General features: G+C 44.4%; 1 protein-coding gene across 1 annotated transcript in view; it reads left to right on the top strand.

Annotated features, from left to right (window-relative positions):
• Window positions 1-23,447, top strand: part of tnfrsf21 (tumor necrosis factor receptor superfamily, member 21) — a 42,847-nt gene that overhangs the window by 17,279 nt on the left and 2,121 nt on the right. The window contains exons 3-5 of the mRNA XM_020496624.2: window positions 40-612; window positions 10,369-10,634; window positions 21,817-22,030. Of these exons, the coding sequence (XP_020352213.2) occupies window positions 40-612; window positions 10,369-10,634; window positions 21,817-22,030 (1,053 nt within the window). The remainder of the gene's footprint in view (window positions 1-39; window positions 613-10,368; window positions 10,635-21,816; window positions 22,031-23,447) is intronic.

The raw sequence follows: 23,447 nt of genomic DNA on the forward strand, positions 1-23,447 counted from the left end.
TTCCCTTTCTATTTGTGGTCGTGTGTCTCTGTGGGTTAGATGCCTTCAGCCTGACAGCAGGTTCTGAGGTCTTAGAGCTCTTACTGAGTACCACGGCGACTCTACCCAGCTCCGGCAACAGCCAGGACTCCACCGCAGCAGGCTCCTACGAGGCCAGCCCCAAAGATGGAGAGGTGCTGAACCTGGCCACTACTGCCGGAGCCCAGGACCCCACACAGACTCCACCACACCTCAAGCACTCTGTGCCCAGTGAGCACAGCCGCACCCACCCAGCAGCCAACAAGCGGGCCATGGACGGCGTAGAGGATGGATCAGAGGTAGGGGTAGGTCAGGGTGTGCAAAGATCAGGGTACAGGCCCACGCGAAGGGGCTCCCCCAGGCCCAGCACTCATACACACTTTGACATCAACGAGCACTTGCCCTGGATGATCGTGCTGCTGCTGCTGCTGGTGCTGGTGGTGATCGTGGTGTGCAGCGTGAAGAGGAGCTCTAGAGTGCTGAAGAAGGGACCGGTTCAGGACCCTAGCAGCATCATTGAGAAAGCTATCCAGAAGAAGACCTGCCCCCCGACACAGACCAAGGAGAAGTGGATCTACTACTCCAACGGACAGGGTGAGTGGACGCTTTATTTTACCTCTCAAAGGTTTATAGAAAGAAATGCAACTTTGTTATCAAGTCTTTTTTATATACAGTATAGCCACATACTTTATAAAGACAGATAACAGAAAACATACAAACAAATAAATTTTTGGTACAACGATATATTGGCGAGACTTTCAACCGAGAAGACCGACCATCTGTTATAGCACCAGTGGGGAAATCTAAATCCAATCCATTCTGCCCAAGAGAACATGACACATAGCAGAACAGTATAGCTGTTACACAAGCAAGGGCATGGCCTGCAACAGACTGTAACTGCCACCTCCCCACACGCATCTCCCTTTATCTTTCTCTACCTCTCCCTTCCTCTGTTGTCTCGCTTTCTTTCTCTACTTCTCTCTTTACCCCCTCCCCTCCTGCCTTACTCCCTCTACCTTTACACCCCCCCCACTCCTTAGTCCTCCTCCTTCTCTTCCTCTTTTCATTCTCACTCTGTCTTTATCTCTGTCTCGCTCGCTCTCTGTCTGTATCTCACTGTCTCTATCTCTCTCGCTCTCTGTCTGCATATCTCTCTCGCTCTGTGACTGCATCTCTCTGTCTGTGTCTGTATCTCTCTCTCTCTCTCTCTCTAACTGTCTCTCTGATGTGTCTGGTTGTCTGTAGCCATGGGAGCCGAGGAGGCCACATGGGGCTGCTAGGTTACAGTAGTGAAACCCCAGTACCGCAGCAGGCGGGCAGGAGGAAGATACCGCCAGCCGCAGCCTGATGTCAGCCTCAGATATCCATCCGCTTGTAAGCGAGAGAGAGGGAGAGCTCTAACCCAGTGCAGTTCAGTTCAAACCAGATTATTCCAGTTCTCTGTGGTTGGAGAGAAGCTCAACTTTATCATTGCACAGACACATGCCCCCGGGAAAGGGTGGAGTGAGGGCTGGGGAACGCTGGGTGGGCCGCGGCTTTCAAAGTTATGTGTCGCTGAAAGTGTCGGTGGTCAGAGCTCCCACCGTGTGAGTTGAAGATCTTAGCACATTGTACCGGTCTGCTCACACCACCTGAGAATGTTCTAGGAATGTATAGTAGGGATGTAGACATTGTGAAGATAGAAAAGTACAACTGAAACATGATCAATAGTCTAATCTTCACATTGTCTTACTACATTAAACTTCCCTTTTTTGTTACTCATGAAAATACCCTTTGAAAGTATTTCAGTTAGCAATCTGACTGTTCTTTTTTCTTTAACAATTGACTCCTCAAAGAAAGTCCTCAATGATAAACTGCTTTTGCAGTCACATGGATTCAGGCTGCTATGTTAGTAGTTTCAGCATTTAGGAATGTTTCCCATACTTTTCTTTACTGTTATAAATAGTAGAGTAGTAATATTTTTATATACATGTCCAGATCAGATACACAAATGATCTTCACTTTTACTGCGTTGTTTATCTACATTCAGTTCCAAAAAAGAGAATTTAATTGTATTTGAAACTTTAAAAAACAAGAGAATTTAGGGCATGTTCTAAAAAGCATTACAGAATGTTTATCAAGTAGATGCAGAGTTTTACATTCAGACCGTGTGTGTGATTACACAGCAATTTACTCTCTCGAGTACAAAACAAAACAGTTTCTTAATTCTTCCAAGGTGTGTAATTGGCTACCCTGAAGGCTTTAATGTCTATTTACTGGAGTAGTTAAAAGGCACACTAAACAGTGGAATGGGAAACATATATATATATATATATATATATAAGAAAAAGGCAAGATCATACAAATAGCTCATTATTTCATACGAGTCCAGAAAGTGGCGTGAAGGGCAAGCAAGGTGAAAAGAATCCCCCCTGTGGGCCTGCTGTTTACGAACGCCAAACAGGTGGGGAAGTACCCAGGTGGCCGTGCTGCTCAGCTCCAGGGTGGGCCACATGGACCTGGGCTTTGGCTAGGACTGGGTCGGTTGGGCCTGCTGTGTGGGCTCTGTTGCATTCACGTGCCTCGGAAATCAAGGCAATTTGATAGGGAAATCTGTCAAATGTCCCTATCATTGTGTACTCTGTGATCTGACAAAGTAATTTCCTTCCTGGATTTGAACAGGCTTTCATATTATAACTTTTTTCAATGCAGGTTGATTTGAATATGATACCTTACATTCATGTTGTGTTGTTTAGTGTTATTTGAATGGCAGCAACATTTTCTACAAAATGATCAAAACTGAGCAAGACACCACAGCACTAGGCAATCAAGAGATTGAAACAATAAAAGTGACTAAGCAGCAAGCTGGTCTTATGTGACCACTTTGTCTCTTCTATTACAATGACAAGCTTACTTTGTCACCAGCGACAATCCCCAGAGAAGCTCAGAGCAAATGGGACTGGAGGAGAAAAACTGCATGGCTGCCATTGTGGGCTGTTTGTGTCCTCGTTGTCATCCAGCCCACTCAGCTCAGACCTGCTGTGGCTGGTTTGCTGTCTCAAAGGAGTTTTCTAATGGAAATATTACAGCACCACCACTTCCCATAATAGTCTGTGGTACTGGATAATCATCAGGTCCTCTACTTGAAATGGATGGAGACTATGTGACAATATGTTTGTATTGTGCAGTAGCGATGCTTGGATCAAATCTGTATGTGTTGTAATAATTGCGTTGTTTGCTGTTAATTGATATGCCTTGCGACCGTGACAGGCCAAGACAATAAGAAGACAGTGGCAGAATAAATTCAATCACAAAAGTGGATATCAACCTCTGTCCACAACGCATGTTGCATGTAACAAACAGTTACATGACCATCAACATGGTTAAGCAAGTTAATGTTTCCGACATTTTCGGACCGCTAACAACTATTGATTTAGAACCACAGAGATTTACCGCAAGTCGCAAAGAAAACAGGAGCTGCCTCCACTTTTCCAGCACCATTTCAACTTCAACATTTCAACATCCTCAAATCTCCTCTGCTTAGTCTAATACAGTGACAACTAAAAGATACCAAAAACTATTTAGTCCAATCAACATCAGCTAGATATGACTTGGCTGTCAATGGTTCTGATCTCTGATTGTGTGTGTGTGTGTGTGTGTGCGCGCAAGTAGAAAAACATGCTGACTCACCCTACTCGTAGAGAAACGCCAATACCATCCTCCTCTCATGTTGATGAAACAGTCTATCACACTGTCATACAGTACACACTTGTATTTTTTGTTGTCCTAGACTGGCTAAAATGCTTGCTCGCTAGCCTAACTTCCATTCATGAGCAACGTTAGCTAGTTAACTTTAGCCTTCTACATCTAGCTACTGTAAATATTGAACTTCCATCCCCTCAGGCCTCGGGCATAACAATGTGGTTGGATCAAAATTGCCGTTATAATTATTGGCCAGTATGGAGAATTAAGTAAAACCACAAGTCCAAATCCCTTACTCCATCCATCGCTAATTTAGGAATGGGACGATTTTCTCTTAACGCTCTCAAAGCGATTTGATAGGAGAGACGCCAAATCCAAGCTTTTTGTTGTTGTTGTTGCCAGGACCATTCACAGTTGAGTTCACTCAGTTTAGCTCAAAGCTGATTGTCAAATTTTGTATAATTTTTTTGTTGTCAAGGGAGGCCAAATGCTCGCTGGCTTCACTTGCATTCAATGTTACAGGTATGGGGGATTTTCCGGTGCATGTGTTGTGTGACTCACAGTGGTGAGCACAATCAATGTGGGCTTGGGGAGTTGTGTGTGTGTGTGTGTGTGTGTGTGTGTGTGTGTGTGTGTGTGTGTGTGTGTGTGTGTGTGTGTGTCAGGGTCAGTGTGGGATTGAGGGAGGCAGTTGCATAGTCCTGTGGATGTCCTTGGACATGCACCTGCAATATCTGTATGTCTGTATACTTTTTTGTATCATTTACGCCACCAATATAATCTATTCCCTTGAATATGTGCCAAGAAGGGGAGGAGAAACCAAGGAAAGATGGACATAGATAGACTAGAAGTAAGAATAGGGAACAATAGTGTCAGAATACCAAAAGATGTGGATGATATACATGAAGATGAGTGACTATGTATGTTGTGTCATACTGAAACTGTATGTAAAGAGATCTCTGATTCTGGGACCGGCAGTTTGCTCCATGGACAGGCTTGGCTTGTTACTTTGTAATAAAGTCTATATTGAATTCACATGCTCCGGTGTCTAAGAGATATTTTTAAGAAGTATTTCCACAACACACGCGGCAACAAAGTCATACTTGTTTGGACCGTACAGTATCAGATAGATGGCTTACATGTAGAGAGACAGAGGGGTGGTGTTTCACTCGCTCAGTTGCTTTCTCCTGTGAGATAAATTCAGCCTCTTGTGAATTGAAGGAATATTATGAAACACAGAGATACGAAAGATAAAATAATTTGTTATTATTGTTATTTTGGGGAAGCCTGGCTTCCCTTGGCGTCCATGAATAGACACCACTGGTATTGTGTGACTCTCTGAATTACCCGTTCAATAAAGGCGTCAGCATGCTTCAGTTTGGCTGAACGAGTGTGGTCCCATACTCCCTTCAAAAAACCTTTGCTTGAAAAATTAGCAATAGTACTGTTTTTATATTTTGAGACGGCATAGCCAGTATCCTCAAAATAGTCCGATTTTGATATCTCAAGAAATCTGTCATTCAATTTGACATCTAACTAAGATGTTTGGAGCATTATTTCTCTGAATAAATGCACATGAAAACGAGCCATCTCTCATTGAATGACAATACTTTATTGAAGAATCCCAACTGTTGACCAATCACCAACGAAGGGGCATAGACTTCGTCTACCAACTTCGGCTTGCCTCAAGAAAAAATGTGTGTGCCCGAACAGCCGAAAAAAAACCTTGCCAAAGTCCAAAACAAACAAAAACGTAGCAAAATGTCATCATAATATATCCACCAACTTGCCCGTTTCGGCTGGGAAGCATGCGGACGCCTTTACCTTACACATCTGACATGCAGTAGCTCGCTTTCTCTGGCCTGCAGGCAACGTTATATTGTTGCTTCATATCTATGTACCATCATCTCTGTGAGAACTATTTTACATCTAACTAACAGATTACAGTTGGAGTATTTTTTACATTTAAGCGTTTAAAATAAATCAACCCTGCCCCTCTATTTACTTACTAGCAGTAATTTTAGGTCAGGCATTCTGTAGTTTGAATATAAACAATCTGTCACCGCCGCGTTCATATGCCTGGAGGTTTAAGAAGCTGACATAGCACTGCTGAACACATCCACTAACATACTAAATCATCAGGATTAGATTTATGTAGGTCATCTATTATATCCCACTAAAACAGAGAGGGACTTTCTCCCTAACCAAGCTCTGTCACTTTAAAAAATAAATGTTTCCCCTAAAGCAGATGACAGTAGGCAGGCTTGGTAGGAACTGAAAGTGACTGTCACGCGAGTTGAAGTCAGACGTTTACATACACCTTAGCCAAATACATTTAAACTCAGTTTTTCACAATTCCTGACATTTAATCCTAGTAAAAAATTCCCTGTCTTAGGTCAGTTAGGATCAACACTTTATTTTAAGAATGTGAAATGTTAGAATGATAGTAGAGAGAATTGTTTATTTAAGCTTTTATTACTTTCATTACATTCCCAGTGGGTCAGAAGTTTACATACACTCAATTAGTATTTGGTAGCATTGCCTTTAAATTGTTTAACTTGGGTCAAACTTTTCGGGTAGCCTTCCACAAGCTTCCCACAATAAGTTGGGTGAATTTTGGCCCATTCCTCCTGACAGAGCTGGTGTAACTGAGTCAGGTTTGTAGGCCTCCTTGCTCACACACTTTTTCAGTTCTACCCACACATTTTCGATGGAATTGAGGTCAGGGCTTTGATGGCCACTCCAATACTTGACTTTGTTGTCCTTAAGCCATTTTGCCGTTGGAAGTATGCTTTGGAAGTATACTTGGGGTAATTGTCCATTTGGAAGACCCGTTTGCGACCAAGCTTCAACTTCCTGACTGATGTCTTGATGTTGCTTCAAAATATCCACATAATTTTCCTTCCTCATGAAGCCATCTACTTTGAAGTGCACCAGTCCCTCCTGCAGCAAAGCACCCCCACAACATGATGCTGCCACCCCCGTGCTTCACGGTTGGGATGGTGTTCTTAGGCGATGGTCATTATTGCCTAACAGTTCAGACCAGACCAGCCTTTCAGGTTATGTCGATATAGGACTCATTTTACTGTGGATATAGATACTTTTGTACCTGTTTCCTCTAGCATCTTCACAAGGTCCTTTGCTGTTGTTCTGGGATTGATTTGCACTTTTCGCACCAAAGTACGTTCATCTCTAGGAGACAGAACGCGTCTCCTTCCTGAGCGGTATGACGGATGTGTGGTCCCATGGTGTTTATACTTGCGTACTATTGTTTGTACAGGTTTACAATTTTTTTTCTGAGGTCTTGGCTGATTTCTTTTGATTTTCCCATGATGTCAAGCAAAGAGGCACTGAGTTTGAAGGTAGGCCTTGAAATACATCCACAGGTACACCTCCAATTGACTCAAATTATGTCAATTAGCCTATCAGAAGCTTCTGAAGAAATGACATCCTTACCTGGAACTTTCCAAGCTGTTTAAAGGCACAGTCAACTTAGTGTATGTAAACTTCTGACCCACTGGAATTGTGATACAGTGAATTAAAAGTGAAATAATCTGTCTGTAAACAATTGTTGGAAATTACTTGTGTCATGCACAAAGTAGATGTCCTAACCGACTTGCCAAAACTATAGTTTGTTAACATGAAGTTTGTGGAGTGGTTGAAAAACGAGTTTTAATGACTCCAACCTAAGCGTATGTAAACCTCCGACTTCAACTGTATATAGGGTCTGTCGGTCTCATCGTTCAACACAAAGTCATTTCGTGGCATGACACTGACCCTCCGGGCAGGACAACTGTAGTTGAGCCTTGGCCTCTTCCAGATCATAAGCCAACCACCGCTGGCTTACAGTCAATCTCCCAGCTACAACTGCAGGTTTAAGGTAAGACCCAGGCGCAGACAGTGTCGAAGTAACAACGTTTATTACTCAAACAGGGGCAGGCAAAAGGACAGGTCAAGGGCAGGCAGAGGTCAGAATCCAGAAAGGTGGGGTAAAGGTACAGGACGGCAGGCAGGCTCAGGGTCAGGTCAGGCAGAGGTCAGAATCCAGAAAGGAGGGGTAAAGGTACAGGACGGCAGGCAGGCTCAGGGTCAGGGCAGGCAGAGGTCAGAATCCAGAAAGGTGAGGCAAAGGTACAGGACGGCAGGCAGGCTCAGGGTCAGGTCAGGCAGAGGTCAGAATCCAGAAAGGTGGGGTAAAGGTACAGGACGGCAGGCAGGCTCAGGGTCAGGTCAGGCAGAGGTCAGAATCCAGAAAAGTGGGGTAAAGGTACAGGACGGCAGGCAGGGTCAGGGTCAGGTCAGGCAGAGGTCAGTAATCCAGAAAGGTGAGGCAAAGGTACAGGACTGCAGGCAGGCTCAGGGTCAGGTCAGGCAGAAGTCAGTAATCCAGATAGGTAGGGCAAAGGTACAGGACGGCAGGCAGGCTCAGGGTCAGGGTCAGGCAGAAGTCAGTAATCCAGAAAGGTGAGGCAAAGGTACAGGACGGCAGGCAGGCTCAGGGTCAGGGCAGGCAGGAATGGTCAAAATCGGGAAACTAGGAAACAAGAACTATAGCAAAGACAGGAGCAAGGGGGAAAACGGTGGTAGGTTTGAACAAACAAAACGAACTTGCAACCAACAGACAGAGAACACAGGTATAACTACACAGTGGATAATGGTGAAGATGGGCGACACCTGGAGGGGTTGGAGACAATCACAAAGACAGGTGAAACAGATCAGGGTGTGACACTTTTAATTAAGCTTTTGTTTTTGATTTCAATTCATTCAAGTTGAATTATGATGCACAGACTTGTCTTTCAATTGAATATGGTTATGCCTGCAGGGATGGCACAGACATGGGGGTTTTTCTACACCTGTTTTGAAGCGATCATGTTCTGTTTTGACTGAGTGAAGTTATAACACCTAGTAACGTTATATGTCTGCCTGGCAGTCTGAATATAAATTAGAGTATTCACGCCTGGTAAATTTCCTGTAGTGACAGTTTTTTCCCCAGACATATTTCTATTATTGTATATGCAAGTCAACATGTTCTGCTGCGTCCCTCAGAAGTGAGACAGCTAGGCAGGGCGCGGTGTATGATATCTTTCAGATAAGATCCATCAGCTTCAGCAAGGCTGTGGTGAGGAGGAGAACCCCATGTTCTCTTTTTCCGCTTGCGTCGTTTCACACTAAACAAGTTGAGGTCGCTTAGTACTATTTTTACATGAAAACCAGCGAGTCAGCATTTTCTCAATCCTGTCACATAGCCCACATAAGACAATCATCAGTAAAAATGCATTTTATGTCATCTAGCTGCCATGAACAGAAGAGAGAGGCCTTTGTGTCAGCACCAGCCACTCTCACACACGCCTACACTCATGTAAAAAAAGGGTTCAAAAGGGTTCTTCAGCTGTCCCAATAGGAGAAGCCTTTTTGGTTCCAGGTAGAACCCTTTTGGGTTCCATGTAGAATGCTCTGTGGAAAGGGTTCTACATGGAACCCAAAAAGGTTCTACCTGAAACCAAAAAGGGTTCTTCAATTTAAAGCACAAAAGGCTGGACAGGAGGACAGGCAGGCGATTCCTCAAGGGTCATTGAACCCAGCAGGAGGTTGTCTTCACATACTGAAAATAACACTTCCTCCATCTGATTGAGACCAGTTCAGCTTTATGAGCTGCCAATGTCTTAGTACGGAGTCACACTTGGTCTGTCTGGACAGGGTGTCCAGATCTACATATCTTGCATTACTCATCTCATATGTACTGTATATACTGTATTTTATACCATCTATTGCATCTTGCCTATGCCACTCTGTCATTGCTCATCCGTATATTGATATGTATATATTCCATTCCTTACTTATATTTGTGTATTAGGTAGTTGTGGAATTGTTAGATTACATGTTAGCTATTGCTGCACTGTCGGAACTAGAAGCACAAGCATTTCGCTACACTTGCATTAACATCTGCTAACCATGTGTATGTGACCAACACCATTTGATTTGATCTGGGTTGTGAAGAGGTGGAGGGTAGTGGTGAACTTCAGATGCATCTGCTGAGGTAACGCTCTGTGACAGATCACTTTCAGAGAGTGAATTCCTGGATTCCACTAGCTCATTCCTCATGAGCGCTAACCAGCTAAAACAGTTCTGTTTACCTTCTGAGACCTCAGGCTCATGGTAACTGAGAGGTCATAACCCCTTATGTAACACACTCGCATGTGAGCACAAGTGCAAGCACGCACACGCATGTGCACACTCACATACACACTCACTCTCTACATCTCTACAACTCAAATGTTAGATAATTTTTTTAATGTAATTTTTATAAGAAAGGAACAAGGGCTTAGTGTGGTTGAAGATGACCCAATTATTTTGTTGTTGTATCTTATTAGCAATGTAGGTTGTTTAGTTGGATGTTGCGTTGAACTGTTCTGACCTTAAAATTAAGTAGAAATCATGTAATCTAATTGCATGCTTTTTTAATGTGACTTCTAAGTAGTTAGTGGGCATAATTACTGTAAATAAATAAAAAGGGTTTGCAAAATGGGTTAAATGATCATATGATGTCACATGATCAACAATGGATCCATGTGACTTAATAGTCAAGAGCAACTTCTATTGTTCATCCATGGCTCCAGTCCATTCCACACATTGCATAAGAATAACCTGTCGTCTCCTCTCTTTACCCAGGTGTGGACATCCTGAAGTTGGTGGCAGCTCAGATTGGCAGCCAGTGGATCGACATGTACCAGTCCCTTGCCAATGCCACAGAGCGCGAGGTGGCAGCCTTCTCCAATGGCTACCAGTCGGACCACGACCGGGCATACGCTGCCCTGCAACACTGGACCATCCGCGACGGGGACGCTAACCTGGCCAAGCTCATCAACACCCTGCACCGCCACCGCCGCATCGACGTGGTGGAGAAGATACGGGGCGTCATGGAAGACAATCCTCAGGTATGCTCTACTACAGTACCTTGAATCTCTGGCATAAATAATATGTTATGTATCCCAGTGTACTCACCCATCTTGAATCACAGGTGGGCTCTTTGGACTAAATGACACTCCTCACTTATGAGTCTTCAGGCTCTCATATTATCTCATTAAATCTCCAGTGTACCAAGTCACTTCACATGCACACAAACATAGAAATCACATATGGGATGCCAACGTTATTTTTAAAGAAGTCACAAGCGGGGTGGCCAACCCTCCTGCCTTAAGTGCCCTTTTGACTGTCCTGGCTTGGCCTCCTAGCGCTATAGAGGTCAGAGGGAACAGTGGATCGTTCATCGCCGTCCACTTTTCTTCTTCTCTTTCTCCCCTCTGTCAGATACATTTCATATTATCCCCATGTCCAGTGTCCTTGTCTGCTCAAGGTTAGATTCTTACAGTTAAGGGCTTGTCATAGTCCTCTTAGGAAATATATTGAGACCCGTCTATCTTACAGGCTGCCTTTTGTAATTCTGCATGTCATCACCACTTAATAATGCTGGTAATATATGGTGTGGTTTATCTCAATCCATGGTGGATGAGAAGGCAGGTAATACATCATTTGGTGAGGGAGGGAATAGGGAAGCAGAAACACAGGAGTAGGGAGCACAGTGTGCTGGAGGCTCCTCCCTCGCTCGTCTCCCATGTTCCCTCAGTAAACTTTTGGCCATTACTACAGGTTTTCTCCTCATTCCATTAAATTACCACTGGGTCATGTGGTGTAAGTGACGTGAGAGTAAAAAAACACCAGGAAATGATCATACATCGGTCATGTGCCTCATTGGTACCAGACAGAGTGTACTGTAGGTCTACACGTATGGTATTCCTCCTTAGAGAGCTATAAAGTTCAACTGTGTTGTTCCATTGACATAAGACTTCCCCAGCCGTGTGAGTCATAAAGGAGGTCTGTGTGTGGTGATTCCGCCAGAGTGGGCTGGCTGTCTTATGTGTGGGAGGAATGGAGCCAAGGAAGGAGGGAGACAGGGAGGAAAGTAGGGAGGGAGAGGATGCATTTTCCTGCTGCCACCCCAGTCTTGTTTATTCATTAAGACACAGTTTGGAGCTAAGCTCCGTGACTGGGTTATTTTTACACAAACCACAGGTGGTGAGCCCCAAACATTGCTAATCTCACTGCCTCCCCAGTTGATACTCTCTCATTCCAATAGAGTGATTTCATCATAGCTGTAAGGCAAGGAGCCTGAAGAGGAAAGGACAGAGGCTGATCCAGGTTGTGTGTGTGTCAGCATGTACATGTAATACTGCATTTAAAAATAAATAAAAAACATGTATTTCACCTTTATTTCACCAGGTAAGCTAGTTGAGAACAAGTTCTCATTTACAACTGCGACCTGGCCAAGATGAAGCAAAGCAGTGCGACAGAAACAACACAGAGTTAAACATGGAATAAACAACTAAATGCAATAAATAGGCCATAGTATCAAAGTAATTACAATTTAGCAGATTAACACTGGAGTGATAGATGAGCAGATGATGATGAGCAGATGATGGTGTGTAAGTCGTGATACTGGTGTGCAAAAGAGCAGCAAAGTACATAAAAACAATATGGGGATGAGGTAGGTAGATTGGGTGAGCTATTTACAGATGGAATATGTACAGCTGCAGCGATCAGTTAGCTGCTCAGATATCTGATTTTTAAAGTTAGTGAGGGAAAGGTGAGTCTCCAGCTTCAGTGATTTTTGCAATTCGTTCCAGTCACTGGCAGCAGAGAACTGGAAGGAAAGGCGGCCAAAGGAGGTGTTGGCTTTGGGGATGACCAGTGAGATATACCTGCTGGAGCGCGTGCTACGGGTGGGAGTTGTTATCGTGACCAGTGAGCTGAGATAAGGCAGAGCTTTACCTAGCATAGACTTATAGATGACCTGGAGCCAGTGGGTCTGGCGACGAATATGTAGCGAGAGCCAGCCGACTAGAGCATACAGGTCGCAGTGGTGGGTGGTATAAGGCGCTTTGGTAACAAAACTAATGGCACTGTGATAGACTGCATCCAATTTTCTGAGTGGAGTATTGGAAGCTATTTTGTAGATGACATCGCCGAAGTCGAGGATCGGTAGGATAGTCAGTTTTACTAGGGTAAGTTTGTCAGCGTGAGTGAAGGAGGCTTTGTTGCGAAATAGAAAGCCCATTCTAGATTTGATTTTGGATTGGAGGTGTTTGATATGAGTCTGGAAGGAGTGTACAGTCTAGCCAGACACCTACGTATTTGTAGTTGTCCACGTATTCTAGGTCAGAACCGTCCAGAGTAGTGATGCTAGTCGGACGGGCGGGTGCGGGCAGCGAATGGTTGAAGAGCATGCATTTGGTTTTACGAGCTTTTAAGAGCAGTTGGAGGCCACGGAAGGAGTGTTGTATGGCATTGAAGCTCGTTTGGAGGTTAGTTAACACAGTGTCCAAAGAAGGCCCAGATGTATACAGAATGGTGTCGTCTGCATAGACGTGGATCAGGGAATCACCTGCAGCAAGAGCGACATCATTGATGTATACATTGAAAAGAGTCGGCCCGAGAATTGAACCCTGTGGTACCCCCATAGAGACTGCCAGAGGTCCGGACAACAGGCTCTCCGATTTGACACACTGAACTCTGTCTGAGAAGTAGTTGGTGAACCTGGCGAGGCAGTTATTTGAGAAACCAAGGCTATTCAAATCAAATCAAATCAAATTTATTTATATAGCCCTTCGTACATCAGCTGATATCTCAAAGTGCTGTACAGAAACCCAGCCTAAAACCCCAAACAGCAAGCAATGCAGGTGGAGAAGCACGGTGGCTAGGAAAAACTCCCTAGAAAGGCCAATACCTAGGAAGAAACCTAGAGAGGAACCAGGCTATGTGGGGTGGCCAGTCCTCTTCTGGCTGTGCCGGGTGGAGATTATAACAGAACATGGTCAAGATGTTCAATGTTCATAAATGACCAGCATGGTCGAATAATAATAAGGCAGAACAGTTGAAACTAGAGCAGCAGCACAGTCAGGTGGAAGTTGAAACTGGAGCAGCAGCATGGCCAGGTAGACTGGGGACAGCAAGGAGTCATCATGTCAGGTAGTCCTGGGGCATGGTCCTAGGGCTCAGGTCAGTTGAAACTGGAACAGCAGCATGGCCAGGTGGACTGGGGACAGCAAGGAGTCATCATGTCAGGTAGTCCTGGGGCATGGTCCTAGGGCTCAGGTCCTCCGAGAGAGAGAAAGAAAGAGAGAAGGAGAGAATTAGAGAACGCACACTTAGATTCACACAGGACACCGAATAGGACAGGAGAAGTACTCCAGATATAACAAACTGACCCCAGCCCCCCGACACATAAACTACTGCAGCATAAATACTGGAGGCTGAGACAGGAGGGGTCAGGAGACACTGTGGCCCCATCCGAGGACACCCCCGGACAGGGCCAAACAGGAAGGATATAACCCCACCCACTTTGCCAAAGCACAGCCCCCACACCACTAGAGGGATATCTTCAACCACCAACTTACCATCCTGAGACAAGGCTATTGCGTCTGCCGATAAGAATACGGTGATTGACAGAGTCGAAAGCCTTGGCCAGGTCAATGAAGACTGCTGCACAGTACTGTCTTTTATCAATGGCAGTTATGATATCGTTTAGTACCTTGAGCTTGACTGAGGTGCACCCATGACCAGCTCGGAAACCGGATTGCGGAGAAGGTACGGTGGGATTCGAAATGGTCAGTGATCTGTTTATTGGCTTTCAAAGACTTTAGAAAGGCAGGGCAGGATGGATATAGGTCTATAACAGTTTGTTTCTAGTGTGTCACCCCCTTTGAAGAGGGGGATGACCGCTGCAGCTTTCCAATCTTTAGGGATCTCAGACAATACGAAAGAGAGGTTGAACAGACTGGTAATAGGGTTTGCAACAATGGCGGCAGATAATTTTTGAAAGAGAGGGTCCAGATTGTCTAGCACAGCTGATTTGTACAGGTCCAGGTTTTGCAGCTCTTTCAGAACATGCAGCTCTTGCATGTGTCAGCGTGTGTTGGTATGAGTGTGGAGCATGATGTCCTCATGTTTCAGTTTGCAGATGACCCACTCCTCCAAGTCATAGTCCCAGGGAGAGGTGAGCCATAGCTGCTGAGTGAGTCTCTCCTCCAGCCCTCTGTCTCAGCTGGTTACAGCCTGACTGATGTCACTGCATTGTTAGTGTTAAATGAGGCCTACCCATAAACCACTCACGCTGAAGGGCCTTGGCACAATGTAGCACTACACACCAGGACACAGAGATCATTTTACTGATAATGCCACTGAAAAAACAGTTTTGCCCAACCATATGTTCAAAATACCAAATAATGTGTTTTTTCTTTCCACTGTCTGTTTCATTGCCGCTGATAAGGTCTAGGGCACGTGTTACGATGATTTAGACAGCAAGGAACCTGACTTACAGTACATGTACTTGTTGTGATTTTAAAAGAGCCGGCAGACAAAAAACACCCTCCTCGCAACCGCAGCTAGAAGTGAAATGAGAACCAATCTGCAGAAGTTGGAGCATCAATCTGCTCAGCATCTTATGTTGCAGTAGGATATGTGTTTTCTATGGGAGGTGTTTCTGGGGCTGTCTCCCTCTTTCCTCTGTGCCCCAGATAGACACGTTTAAACCTGCTATAAAAGCACTCAGTCATCTGAATGAGGCATATAGATGCAGAGATTAAACAAACGTTGGCTCTCTGTGGCATGGAAGACCTCAGGTCAACTTCCCATAAACTGCTTTAACCGAATGAGTTTAAAGTTTTATTAGTCGTAAGTACAGGATACATATGGTATATACTGTCCAACGAAATGCTTATTTGCAGGTTCCTTCTCGACAATGCAACGTGTGTCTGTGGGGATGATTGTATGTCTGTGTGGGAGTGTGCGTGAATGAGTGTATGTGTGCTAAGGTGCAGAGAGTCAGTCCAGTTCAAGTGTTCAACAGTCTGATGGCTTGTAGATTGAAACTGTCTCTGAGCCTGTTGGTGTCAGACCTCATGCTCCAATACGTCTGCCCGATGGTAAGGGAGTGAACAGCTCGTGACTGGGGTGTGTGGGACCCTTGATGATGCTGCGGGACTTCCTCAGGCACCGTTTCGAGTAGATGTCCTGGATGGTTAGGAGCACAGTCCCAGTGATGTACTGGACCATCTTCACCACCTGCTGGAGTGCCTTGCGGTCGCAGATCGATTGAGTAATTCCTGTACCAGGCCATGATGCAACTAGTTAGGACGCTTTCAATGATGTAGTAGTATTTGGAGAGGACCCAGGGTAGCATGCCTAATTTCTTCATCCGCCTTAGAAAGTAGAGGCGCTGTTGCACCCCCTTGACAAGATTGGTGGTGCTGGTCCATGCCAAGTCCTCAGTGATGGCGAGGAACTAAAAACTACTGACTCTATCTACTGCAGTCCCGTCGATGTGTATCGGGACATGTTCCCTCCTCTGCTTCCTGAAGTCAACAGTCAACTCCTTTGTTTTGCTGACGTTGAGGGAGAGGTGGTTGTACTGGCACCACAATGCCAGTTCACATACCTCCTCCCTTATAGGCTGACTTGTCCTTGGTAGTTATCAGGCCTACAACCGTGGTGTCATCAGCAAACCTGATGATGGAGTTGGTGTCGTGCAAAGCCACACAGTCGTGGGTGAACAGGGAGTACAGCAGAGGACTCAGGACACACCCCTGGGGGGCCCCTTTGTTAAGAGTCAGAGTGAAGGAGTTATTGTTGCCAATCATCACAGCCTGTGGTCTAGTCTTCAGGAAGTCCAGGATCCAGTTGTAGAGGGTGGTGTCCAGATCCCAGGGCCCTGAGCTTGGTGTTGAGCTTGGAAGGAACAATAACGTTGAATGCTAAACTTTAGCCAATGAACAGCATTCTCACATAGGGGTTCCTCTTGTCCAGAAGTGTTAGGGCTGTGTGAATAGCAATAGAAATTGTTTAGTGCTTCATTGGTTGTTGGGTTTATCCCCAGTTGGGACAAAGGTCCCTACTACTTTGAACACCAGAAAGACAGTGTGGTTTCTCTCAATAGCATCTATCTGACTAATTGGTTTCAGGACAGTCAGTAAATATGTTATGTGAGCAGGGGGAGGAGGAGGAGAAGTAGGAGGAAACCCCTTCATCACTTCTGTTGGGGAAGATGTTAAGTGTCAGCTGTAACATCAGTGATTGTAGTGTCCCATGGCTCCTGTCTATGACAGAGAGGCAGAGATAAGAGATGCCTTTTTTATATTGTTATTTTATTTCACCTTTATTTAACCAAGTAAGCCAGTTGAGAACAAGTTCTCATTTACAACTGGGACCTGGCCAAGATAAATCAAAGCAGTGCAACAAAACCAACAACAGAGTTATACCTAAACAAACGTACAGTCAATAACACAATAGAGACAAATGTATGTACAGTGTGTGCAAATGTAGAAGAGTAGGGAGGTAAGGCAATAAATATGCCATAGAGGCAAAATAATTACAATTAAGCATTAACACTATAGTGATAGATGTGCAGATGATGATGTGCAAGTAGAGATACTGGGATGCAAAAGAGCAAGAAGATAAATAACAATATGGGGATGAGGCAGTTGGGTGTGCTATTTACAGATTGGCTGTGTACAGGTACAGTGATCGGTAACTGCTCTGACAGCTAATGCTTGAAGTTAGAGAGGGGGATATAAGTCTGCAGCTTCAGTGATTTTTGCAGTTCATTCCAGTCATTGGCAGCAGAGAACTGGAAGGAAAGGCAGCCAAAGGAAGTGTTGGCTTTGGGGATGACCAGTGAAATATACCTGCTGGAGCACTTGCTACGCGTGGGTGTTGCTATGGTGCTACGGGGCTTTACCTAGCCATAGACTTATAGATGACCTGGTTCCATTGGGTTTGGTGACGAATATGTAGCTGTTGCCCAGCAACAGCCCCAAAACATCACTGCTTTAGAGGAGATCTGCATGGAGGAATGGGCCAAAATACCAGCAACAGTGTGTGAAAACCTTGTGAAAACTTACAGAAAACGTTTGACCTCTGTCATTGCCAACAAAGGGTATATAACAAAGTATTGAGATAAACTGTTGTTATTGACCAAATACTTATTTTCCACCATAATTTGCAAATAAATTCATAAAAAATCCTACAATGTGATTTTCTGGAATGTTTTTTCTCATTTTGTCTGTCATATTTGAAGTGTACCTATGATGAAAATTACAGGCCTCTGTCATCTTTTTAAGTAGGAGAACTTGCACAATTGGTGGCTGACTAAATACTTTTTTGCCCCACTGTATGTATTTGTAATTGTCCACATATTCTAAGCCAGAACCGTCCAGAATAGTGATGCTAGTCAGGCAGGCGGGCGGGTTCAGGCAGCAATCGGTTGAAGAGCGCGCATTTAGTTTTACTAGCATTGAAAAGCAGTTGGAGGCCACGGAAGGAGTGTTTTATGGCATTGAAGCTCGTTTGGGGGTTTGTTAACACAATGTCCAAAGAAGGGCCAGATGTATACAGAATGGTGTTGTCTGCATAGAGGTGGATCAGAGAATCACCAACAGCAAGAACGACATCATTGATATATACATTGAAAAGAGTCTGCCCTAGAATTGAACCTTGTGGCACCGCCGTAGAGACTGCCAGAGGGCCGTACAACAGGTCCTCTGATTTGACACACTGAACTCTGTCAGAGAAGTTGTTGGTGAACCAGGCGAGGCAGTCATTTGAGAAACCAAGGCTATTGAGTCTGCCGATAAGAATGCAGTGATTGACAGTCGAAAGCCTTGGCCAGGTCGATGAGGAACGGCTGCACAGTACTGTCTTTTATCGATGGCGGCTGTGATATCGCTTAGGACCTTGAGCGTGACTGAGGTGCACCCATGACCAGCTCGGAAACCAGATTGCATAGCGGAGAAGGTACGGCGGGATTCAAAAAAGTCGGTGATCTGTTTGTTAACTTGGCGAAGATTTTTAGAAAGGCAGGGCAGGATGGATATACAGTGCCTTGCGAAAGTATTCGGCCCCCTTGAACTTTGCGACCTTTTGCCACATTTCAGGCTTCAAACATAAAGATATAAAACTGTATTTTTTTGTGAAGAATCAACAACAAGTGGGACACAATCATGAAGTGGAACGACATTTATTGGATATTTCAAACTTTTTTAACAAATCAAAAACTGAAAAATTGGGCGTGCAAAATTATTCAGCCCCTTTACTTTCAGTGCAGCAAACTCTCTCCAGAAGTTCAGTGAGGATCTCTGAATGATCCAATGTTGACCTAAATGACTAATGATGATAAATACAATCCACCTGTGTGTAATCAAGTCTCCGTATAAATGCACCTGCACTGTGATAGTCTCAGAGGTCCATTAAAAGTGCAGAGAGCATCATGAAGAACAAGGAACACACCAGGCAGGTCCGAGATACTGTTGTGAAGAAGTTTAAAGCCGGATTTGGATACAAAAAGATTTCCCAAGCTTTAAACATCCCAAGGAGCACTGTGCAAGCGATAATATTGAAACGGAAGGAGTATCAGACCACTGCAAATCTACCAAGACCTGGCCGTCCCTCTAAACTTTCAGCTCATACAAGGAGAAGACTGATCAGAGATGCAGCCAAGAGGCCCATGATCACTCTGGATGAACTGCAGAGATCTACAGCTGAGGTGGGAGACTCTGTCCATAGGACAACAATCAGTCGTATATTGCACAAATCTGACCTTTATGGAAGAGTGGCAAGAATAAAGCCATTTCTTAAAGATATCCATAAAAAGTGTTGTTTAAAGTTTTCCACAAGCCACCTGGGAGACACACCAAACATGTGGAAGAAGGTGCTCTGGTCAGATGATACCAAAATTGAACTTTTTGGCAACAATGCAAAACGTTATGTTTGGCGTAAAAGCAACACAGCTCATCACCCTGAACACACTATCCCCACTATCAAACATGGTGGTGGCAGCATCATGGTTTGGGCCTGCTTTTCTTCAGCAGGGACAGCGAAGATGGTTAAAATTGATGGGAAGATGGATGGAGCCAAATACAGGACCATTCTGGAAGAAAACCTGATGGAGTCTGCAAAAGACCTGAGACTGGGACGGAGATTTGTCTTCCAACAAGACAATGATCCAACAAATAAAGCAAAATATACAAAGGAATGGTTCAAAAATAAACATATCCAGGTGTTAGAATGGCCAAGTGAAAGTCCATACCTGAATCCAATCGAGAATCTGTGGAAAGAACTGAAAACTGCTGTTCACAAATGCTCTCCATCCAACCTCACTGAGCTCGAGCTGTTTTGCAAGGAGGAATGGGAAAAAATGTCGGTCTCTCGATGTGCAAAACTGATAGAGACATACCCCAAGCGACTTACAGCTGTAATCGCAGCAAAAGGTGGCGCTACAAAGTATTAACTTAAGGGGGCTGAATAATTTCGCAAGGCACTGTAGGTCTATAACAGTTTGGGTCAAGAGTGTCTACCCTTTGAAGAGGGGGATGACCGCGGCAGCTTTCCAATCTTTGGGGACCTCAGACGATACGAAAGAGAGGTTGAACAGGCTGGTAATAGGGGTTGCAACAAATAAACAACACACCCAGTGTCTTACATAACCAAAGTGATGCTAGGGTGTCTCAGTATTAGCACTTATGTCTTGAAACCGCAACATATGAAGATTCACTTCAATGGTAAAGGCTCTCTTTACTCATAATGTCTTACGACATTGCAGTTTTTTCAGACCCTACTGTATTTTTCTGCTGAATAGGGTTTATGAATAGACATGCAACACATCTCTCCACAATTAGTAATTACTCACTTGAATTATTCACAGCTACTCTGCAGGGAATGATTATTAAGCAGATTCACTAAAGTGTTGTTTTTGATCTAATTCAAACGTAGATGTTCTCTGTGTCTCTGATGCCTCAGTAGTTCCTCCCTACACAGGGCCTGACCCTAGCATATTTATTGTGTGTTTGAGTGTGTGTATGTGTGTGCGTGCGTGCATGCACCTGTATGTTGGTGTGATGAATGTCACTGTCCCTAACCTGGGATTTTATCAGGGCTGAGTGGTTCTGTGTTACATGCTATGTCAGTGACTCGGCCAGATCACACTCTCTCATCTAATGACTCAGTCACTGGCTACTAACTGACAACTCAGAGAAGCTTCTGGAAGCTTCTGGAACAGTGACACCATTTCCCCTGTTTTCTCCTAACTCTCCACGATGAGTCTTTTCTTCTAGGGGTTTCTCTTAAGGGTTAGTTGGTAGGTTTTGTAACATTTGTTTGTAACATAATTTGGCCACATCTGTTCTCTGTGGGAGGCGGGAGGGAGCAGTGCTCTTATCACAGTAGATGTGTGTCATCCACCGCCAAACTGACCTAGTGCACAGACTAACTTGATATTGAATAGACCCATAGCAGGGGCTGCATATGGGTCATACATACACACAGATGTACAGTAAGGGAAGTCTGTCTGATGCCACATCGAGCTGTTTTATATCAGATTTTATGTTAGCATCAGAAGTTTTCCACTGCGTTCCTGTGAAGCCATATTGAACTGTGTTTTATTGGATTTTTAACACTGAAGGTTTTCCATTGCATTTCCATCACCTGTATGAAATGCCCTCTACCATGTCCTTTGTGCTTCACATCACAGAGCAAAGCCTTTCTTTCTACAGTACCGAAGACAAATATAATTCTACCATGAGCTCATCCGGTCTGGTCACAACCAGTTCACACCATTACCATACCAAATAAGACTGTTATTTATGTCTTCCCTGTGCCCCAGGGCAGACACAGTGGTGTACTATGCCTGTTAGTGTGTGACTGGGCACATGTGGTCCGTGGGCAGTACATTCCGGTCTGTGCAAGTCCACAGAATCCCTTTTCATGGCTGGCTGGTTGTGTACGCTCCCTGAGGCAAGGAAGAGAGAGGGGTGCGAGTGTGGGTGGTCTGGGGGCTGGGAGGTTGGCCCCGCTGTGTCACTCGACCCGGGCTGCATGGGGCTGGGGCTTGGCACACAGGAGCTCCCTGTCCTGTCCCTGTGCTCTGTCCGGACACCAGAGTGACTCAGGACACTGCTTTCTCAGCCATTGTTTCCCGACAGTGACTCTGACCCGCTCTTTCTCTCTGTCTTTCTCTCGCTCACACCCCCCCCTCTCTATATATCTCTCTTCCTCCTTTCTCTCTCTCTGCAGTTTGATCTGAACCAGCTGATGACCGCTGTGAATGTAACCCCGAGCCACAGTCCTGTCCACAAGCCTTTGGATTCTCCTAGGGTGCTGCTGGAGCAGTCTCCTGTGCACCGGACCAAGGGTTTCTTCCCCGATGAATCAGAGCCCCTTCTCCGCTGTGACTCCACCTCCAGCAAAGACTCCGCCCTCAGCAGGACCGGCTCTTTCATTACCAAAGGTGAGCACATATGACACAGTCCTGTTTCAGGAACTATGCTAGACAACGTCTCTTACAGAGGTGATGTATTTGCATTTACTGCCCCCTTCTGGTTACCAATTGCACCTGATTCTATACTCCATTATAGGAAGTCATCAACTATGAAAACTTTGAGAAATAAAGGGAAAGGGGGAAACCTAGTGCCGTGTCTTTGGCCAGATTAAGTGATATGACATGCTATTCTATAAAATAATTTCTCCGTAATTAATATTACCTGATTGAGCTAATCATGTAAATGTAATTAACTAGAGAGTCGGAGCACCACAAAATAATATTTATAGAGCTGTTATCTTCCGAATAAACTCTTAAAGACCTAGTAATATTTTACGTCAATAGCAGTCAATATTAATCGTCATCTTAATTCAGTCTCTTCTGAAAGTTGTAAATTCTCGGTTATCTGCACGAACCCTGGCTAACAAGTTGAATCAGCAATACAAAATTGGGTTTAATTATTTATTTACTAAATACCTAACTAATCACACAAAATTACACATACACATAATTAATCATAACTTGATTACAAATGACGTCATAAAGGAAAACATCCCTAGCGGGCGGAACAGATATGACAGATATGACAGCTTGTTACACAAATGAAAATGGTCTGAGTGAAAGAGCGGGAAGACTGAGGAACAAAGGGCGAAGCTGTGCTATTGTAAATACAATATGTTATGCATTCTAAATTACGGCCCATTTGGAAAAGGAAAATGCAATAAATATTTACTCTGAGCTGCGCTTCAGTAGGTTGGTGGTAGATGGAAGGCCATGTTGTCAAACCGAGTCCTTTGTCCTTTGAAGAATGTCTCTGCTGGTAAATTGGATACGTTGTAGTAACGTCGTTGTGTGGTAGACGGGATACTCTGTCTGTTCCTTCCTAACCTGCGTTTGCAGCTGCTGTTGCTAACTCAACGGCTAGGAGGTATCACTTCTGTAGTGAATAAGAGTTCAAAGTTCATACCATTCGCAACCAAAGCTCACGCTGATGTTGGCTTCGTTCTGTAGTTATTATCTGGACCATTCTGACATCGGACCGTCGTCCTCACATCCTCGGAACAGGAGGTTATATTGTCGTCAAGGCTTTATATAGGAAGGGAGAGGAGGGGGTGTTTGAAAAGTTTTATAGCCTATGTCCCTTCACAGGGGCGGGCCACTGATTGAGCAGAGCCCTATCTTATGAAAACCCAAATCTCATATTTTAGAAGCTAAAATCACATTTCATCCCATCACAAATCATTTCATTTTCAAACATTTAAATTGAACTACAATTCCATCTGAATCCGATAACTCTGATGTGTAGACTTTCCACTGTAGAGTTTATGTCATCTTATCATTGATGAGAATGTCTCAGATGACAACCGAACTGACATCATATTCATTA

Source organism: Oncorhynchus kisutch, linkage group LG12 (assembly GCF_002021735.2).
Source record: "Oncorhynchus kisutch isolate 150728-3 linkage group LG12, Okis_V2, whole genome shotgun sequence".
NCBI classification, from domain to species: domain Eukaryota; kingdom Metazoa; phylum Chordata; class Actinopteri; order Salmoniformes; family Salmonidae; genus Oncorhynchus; species Oncorhynchus kisutch.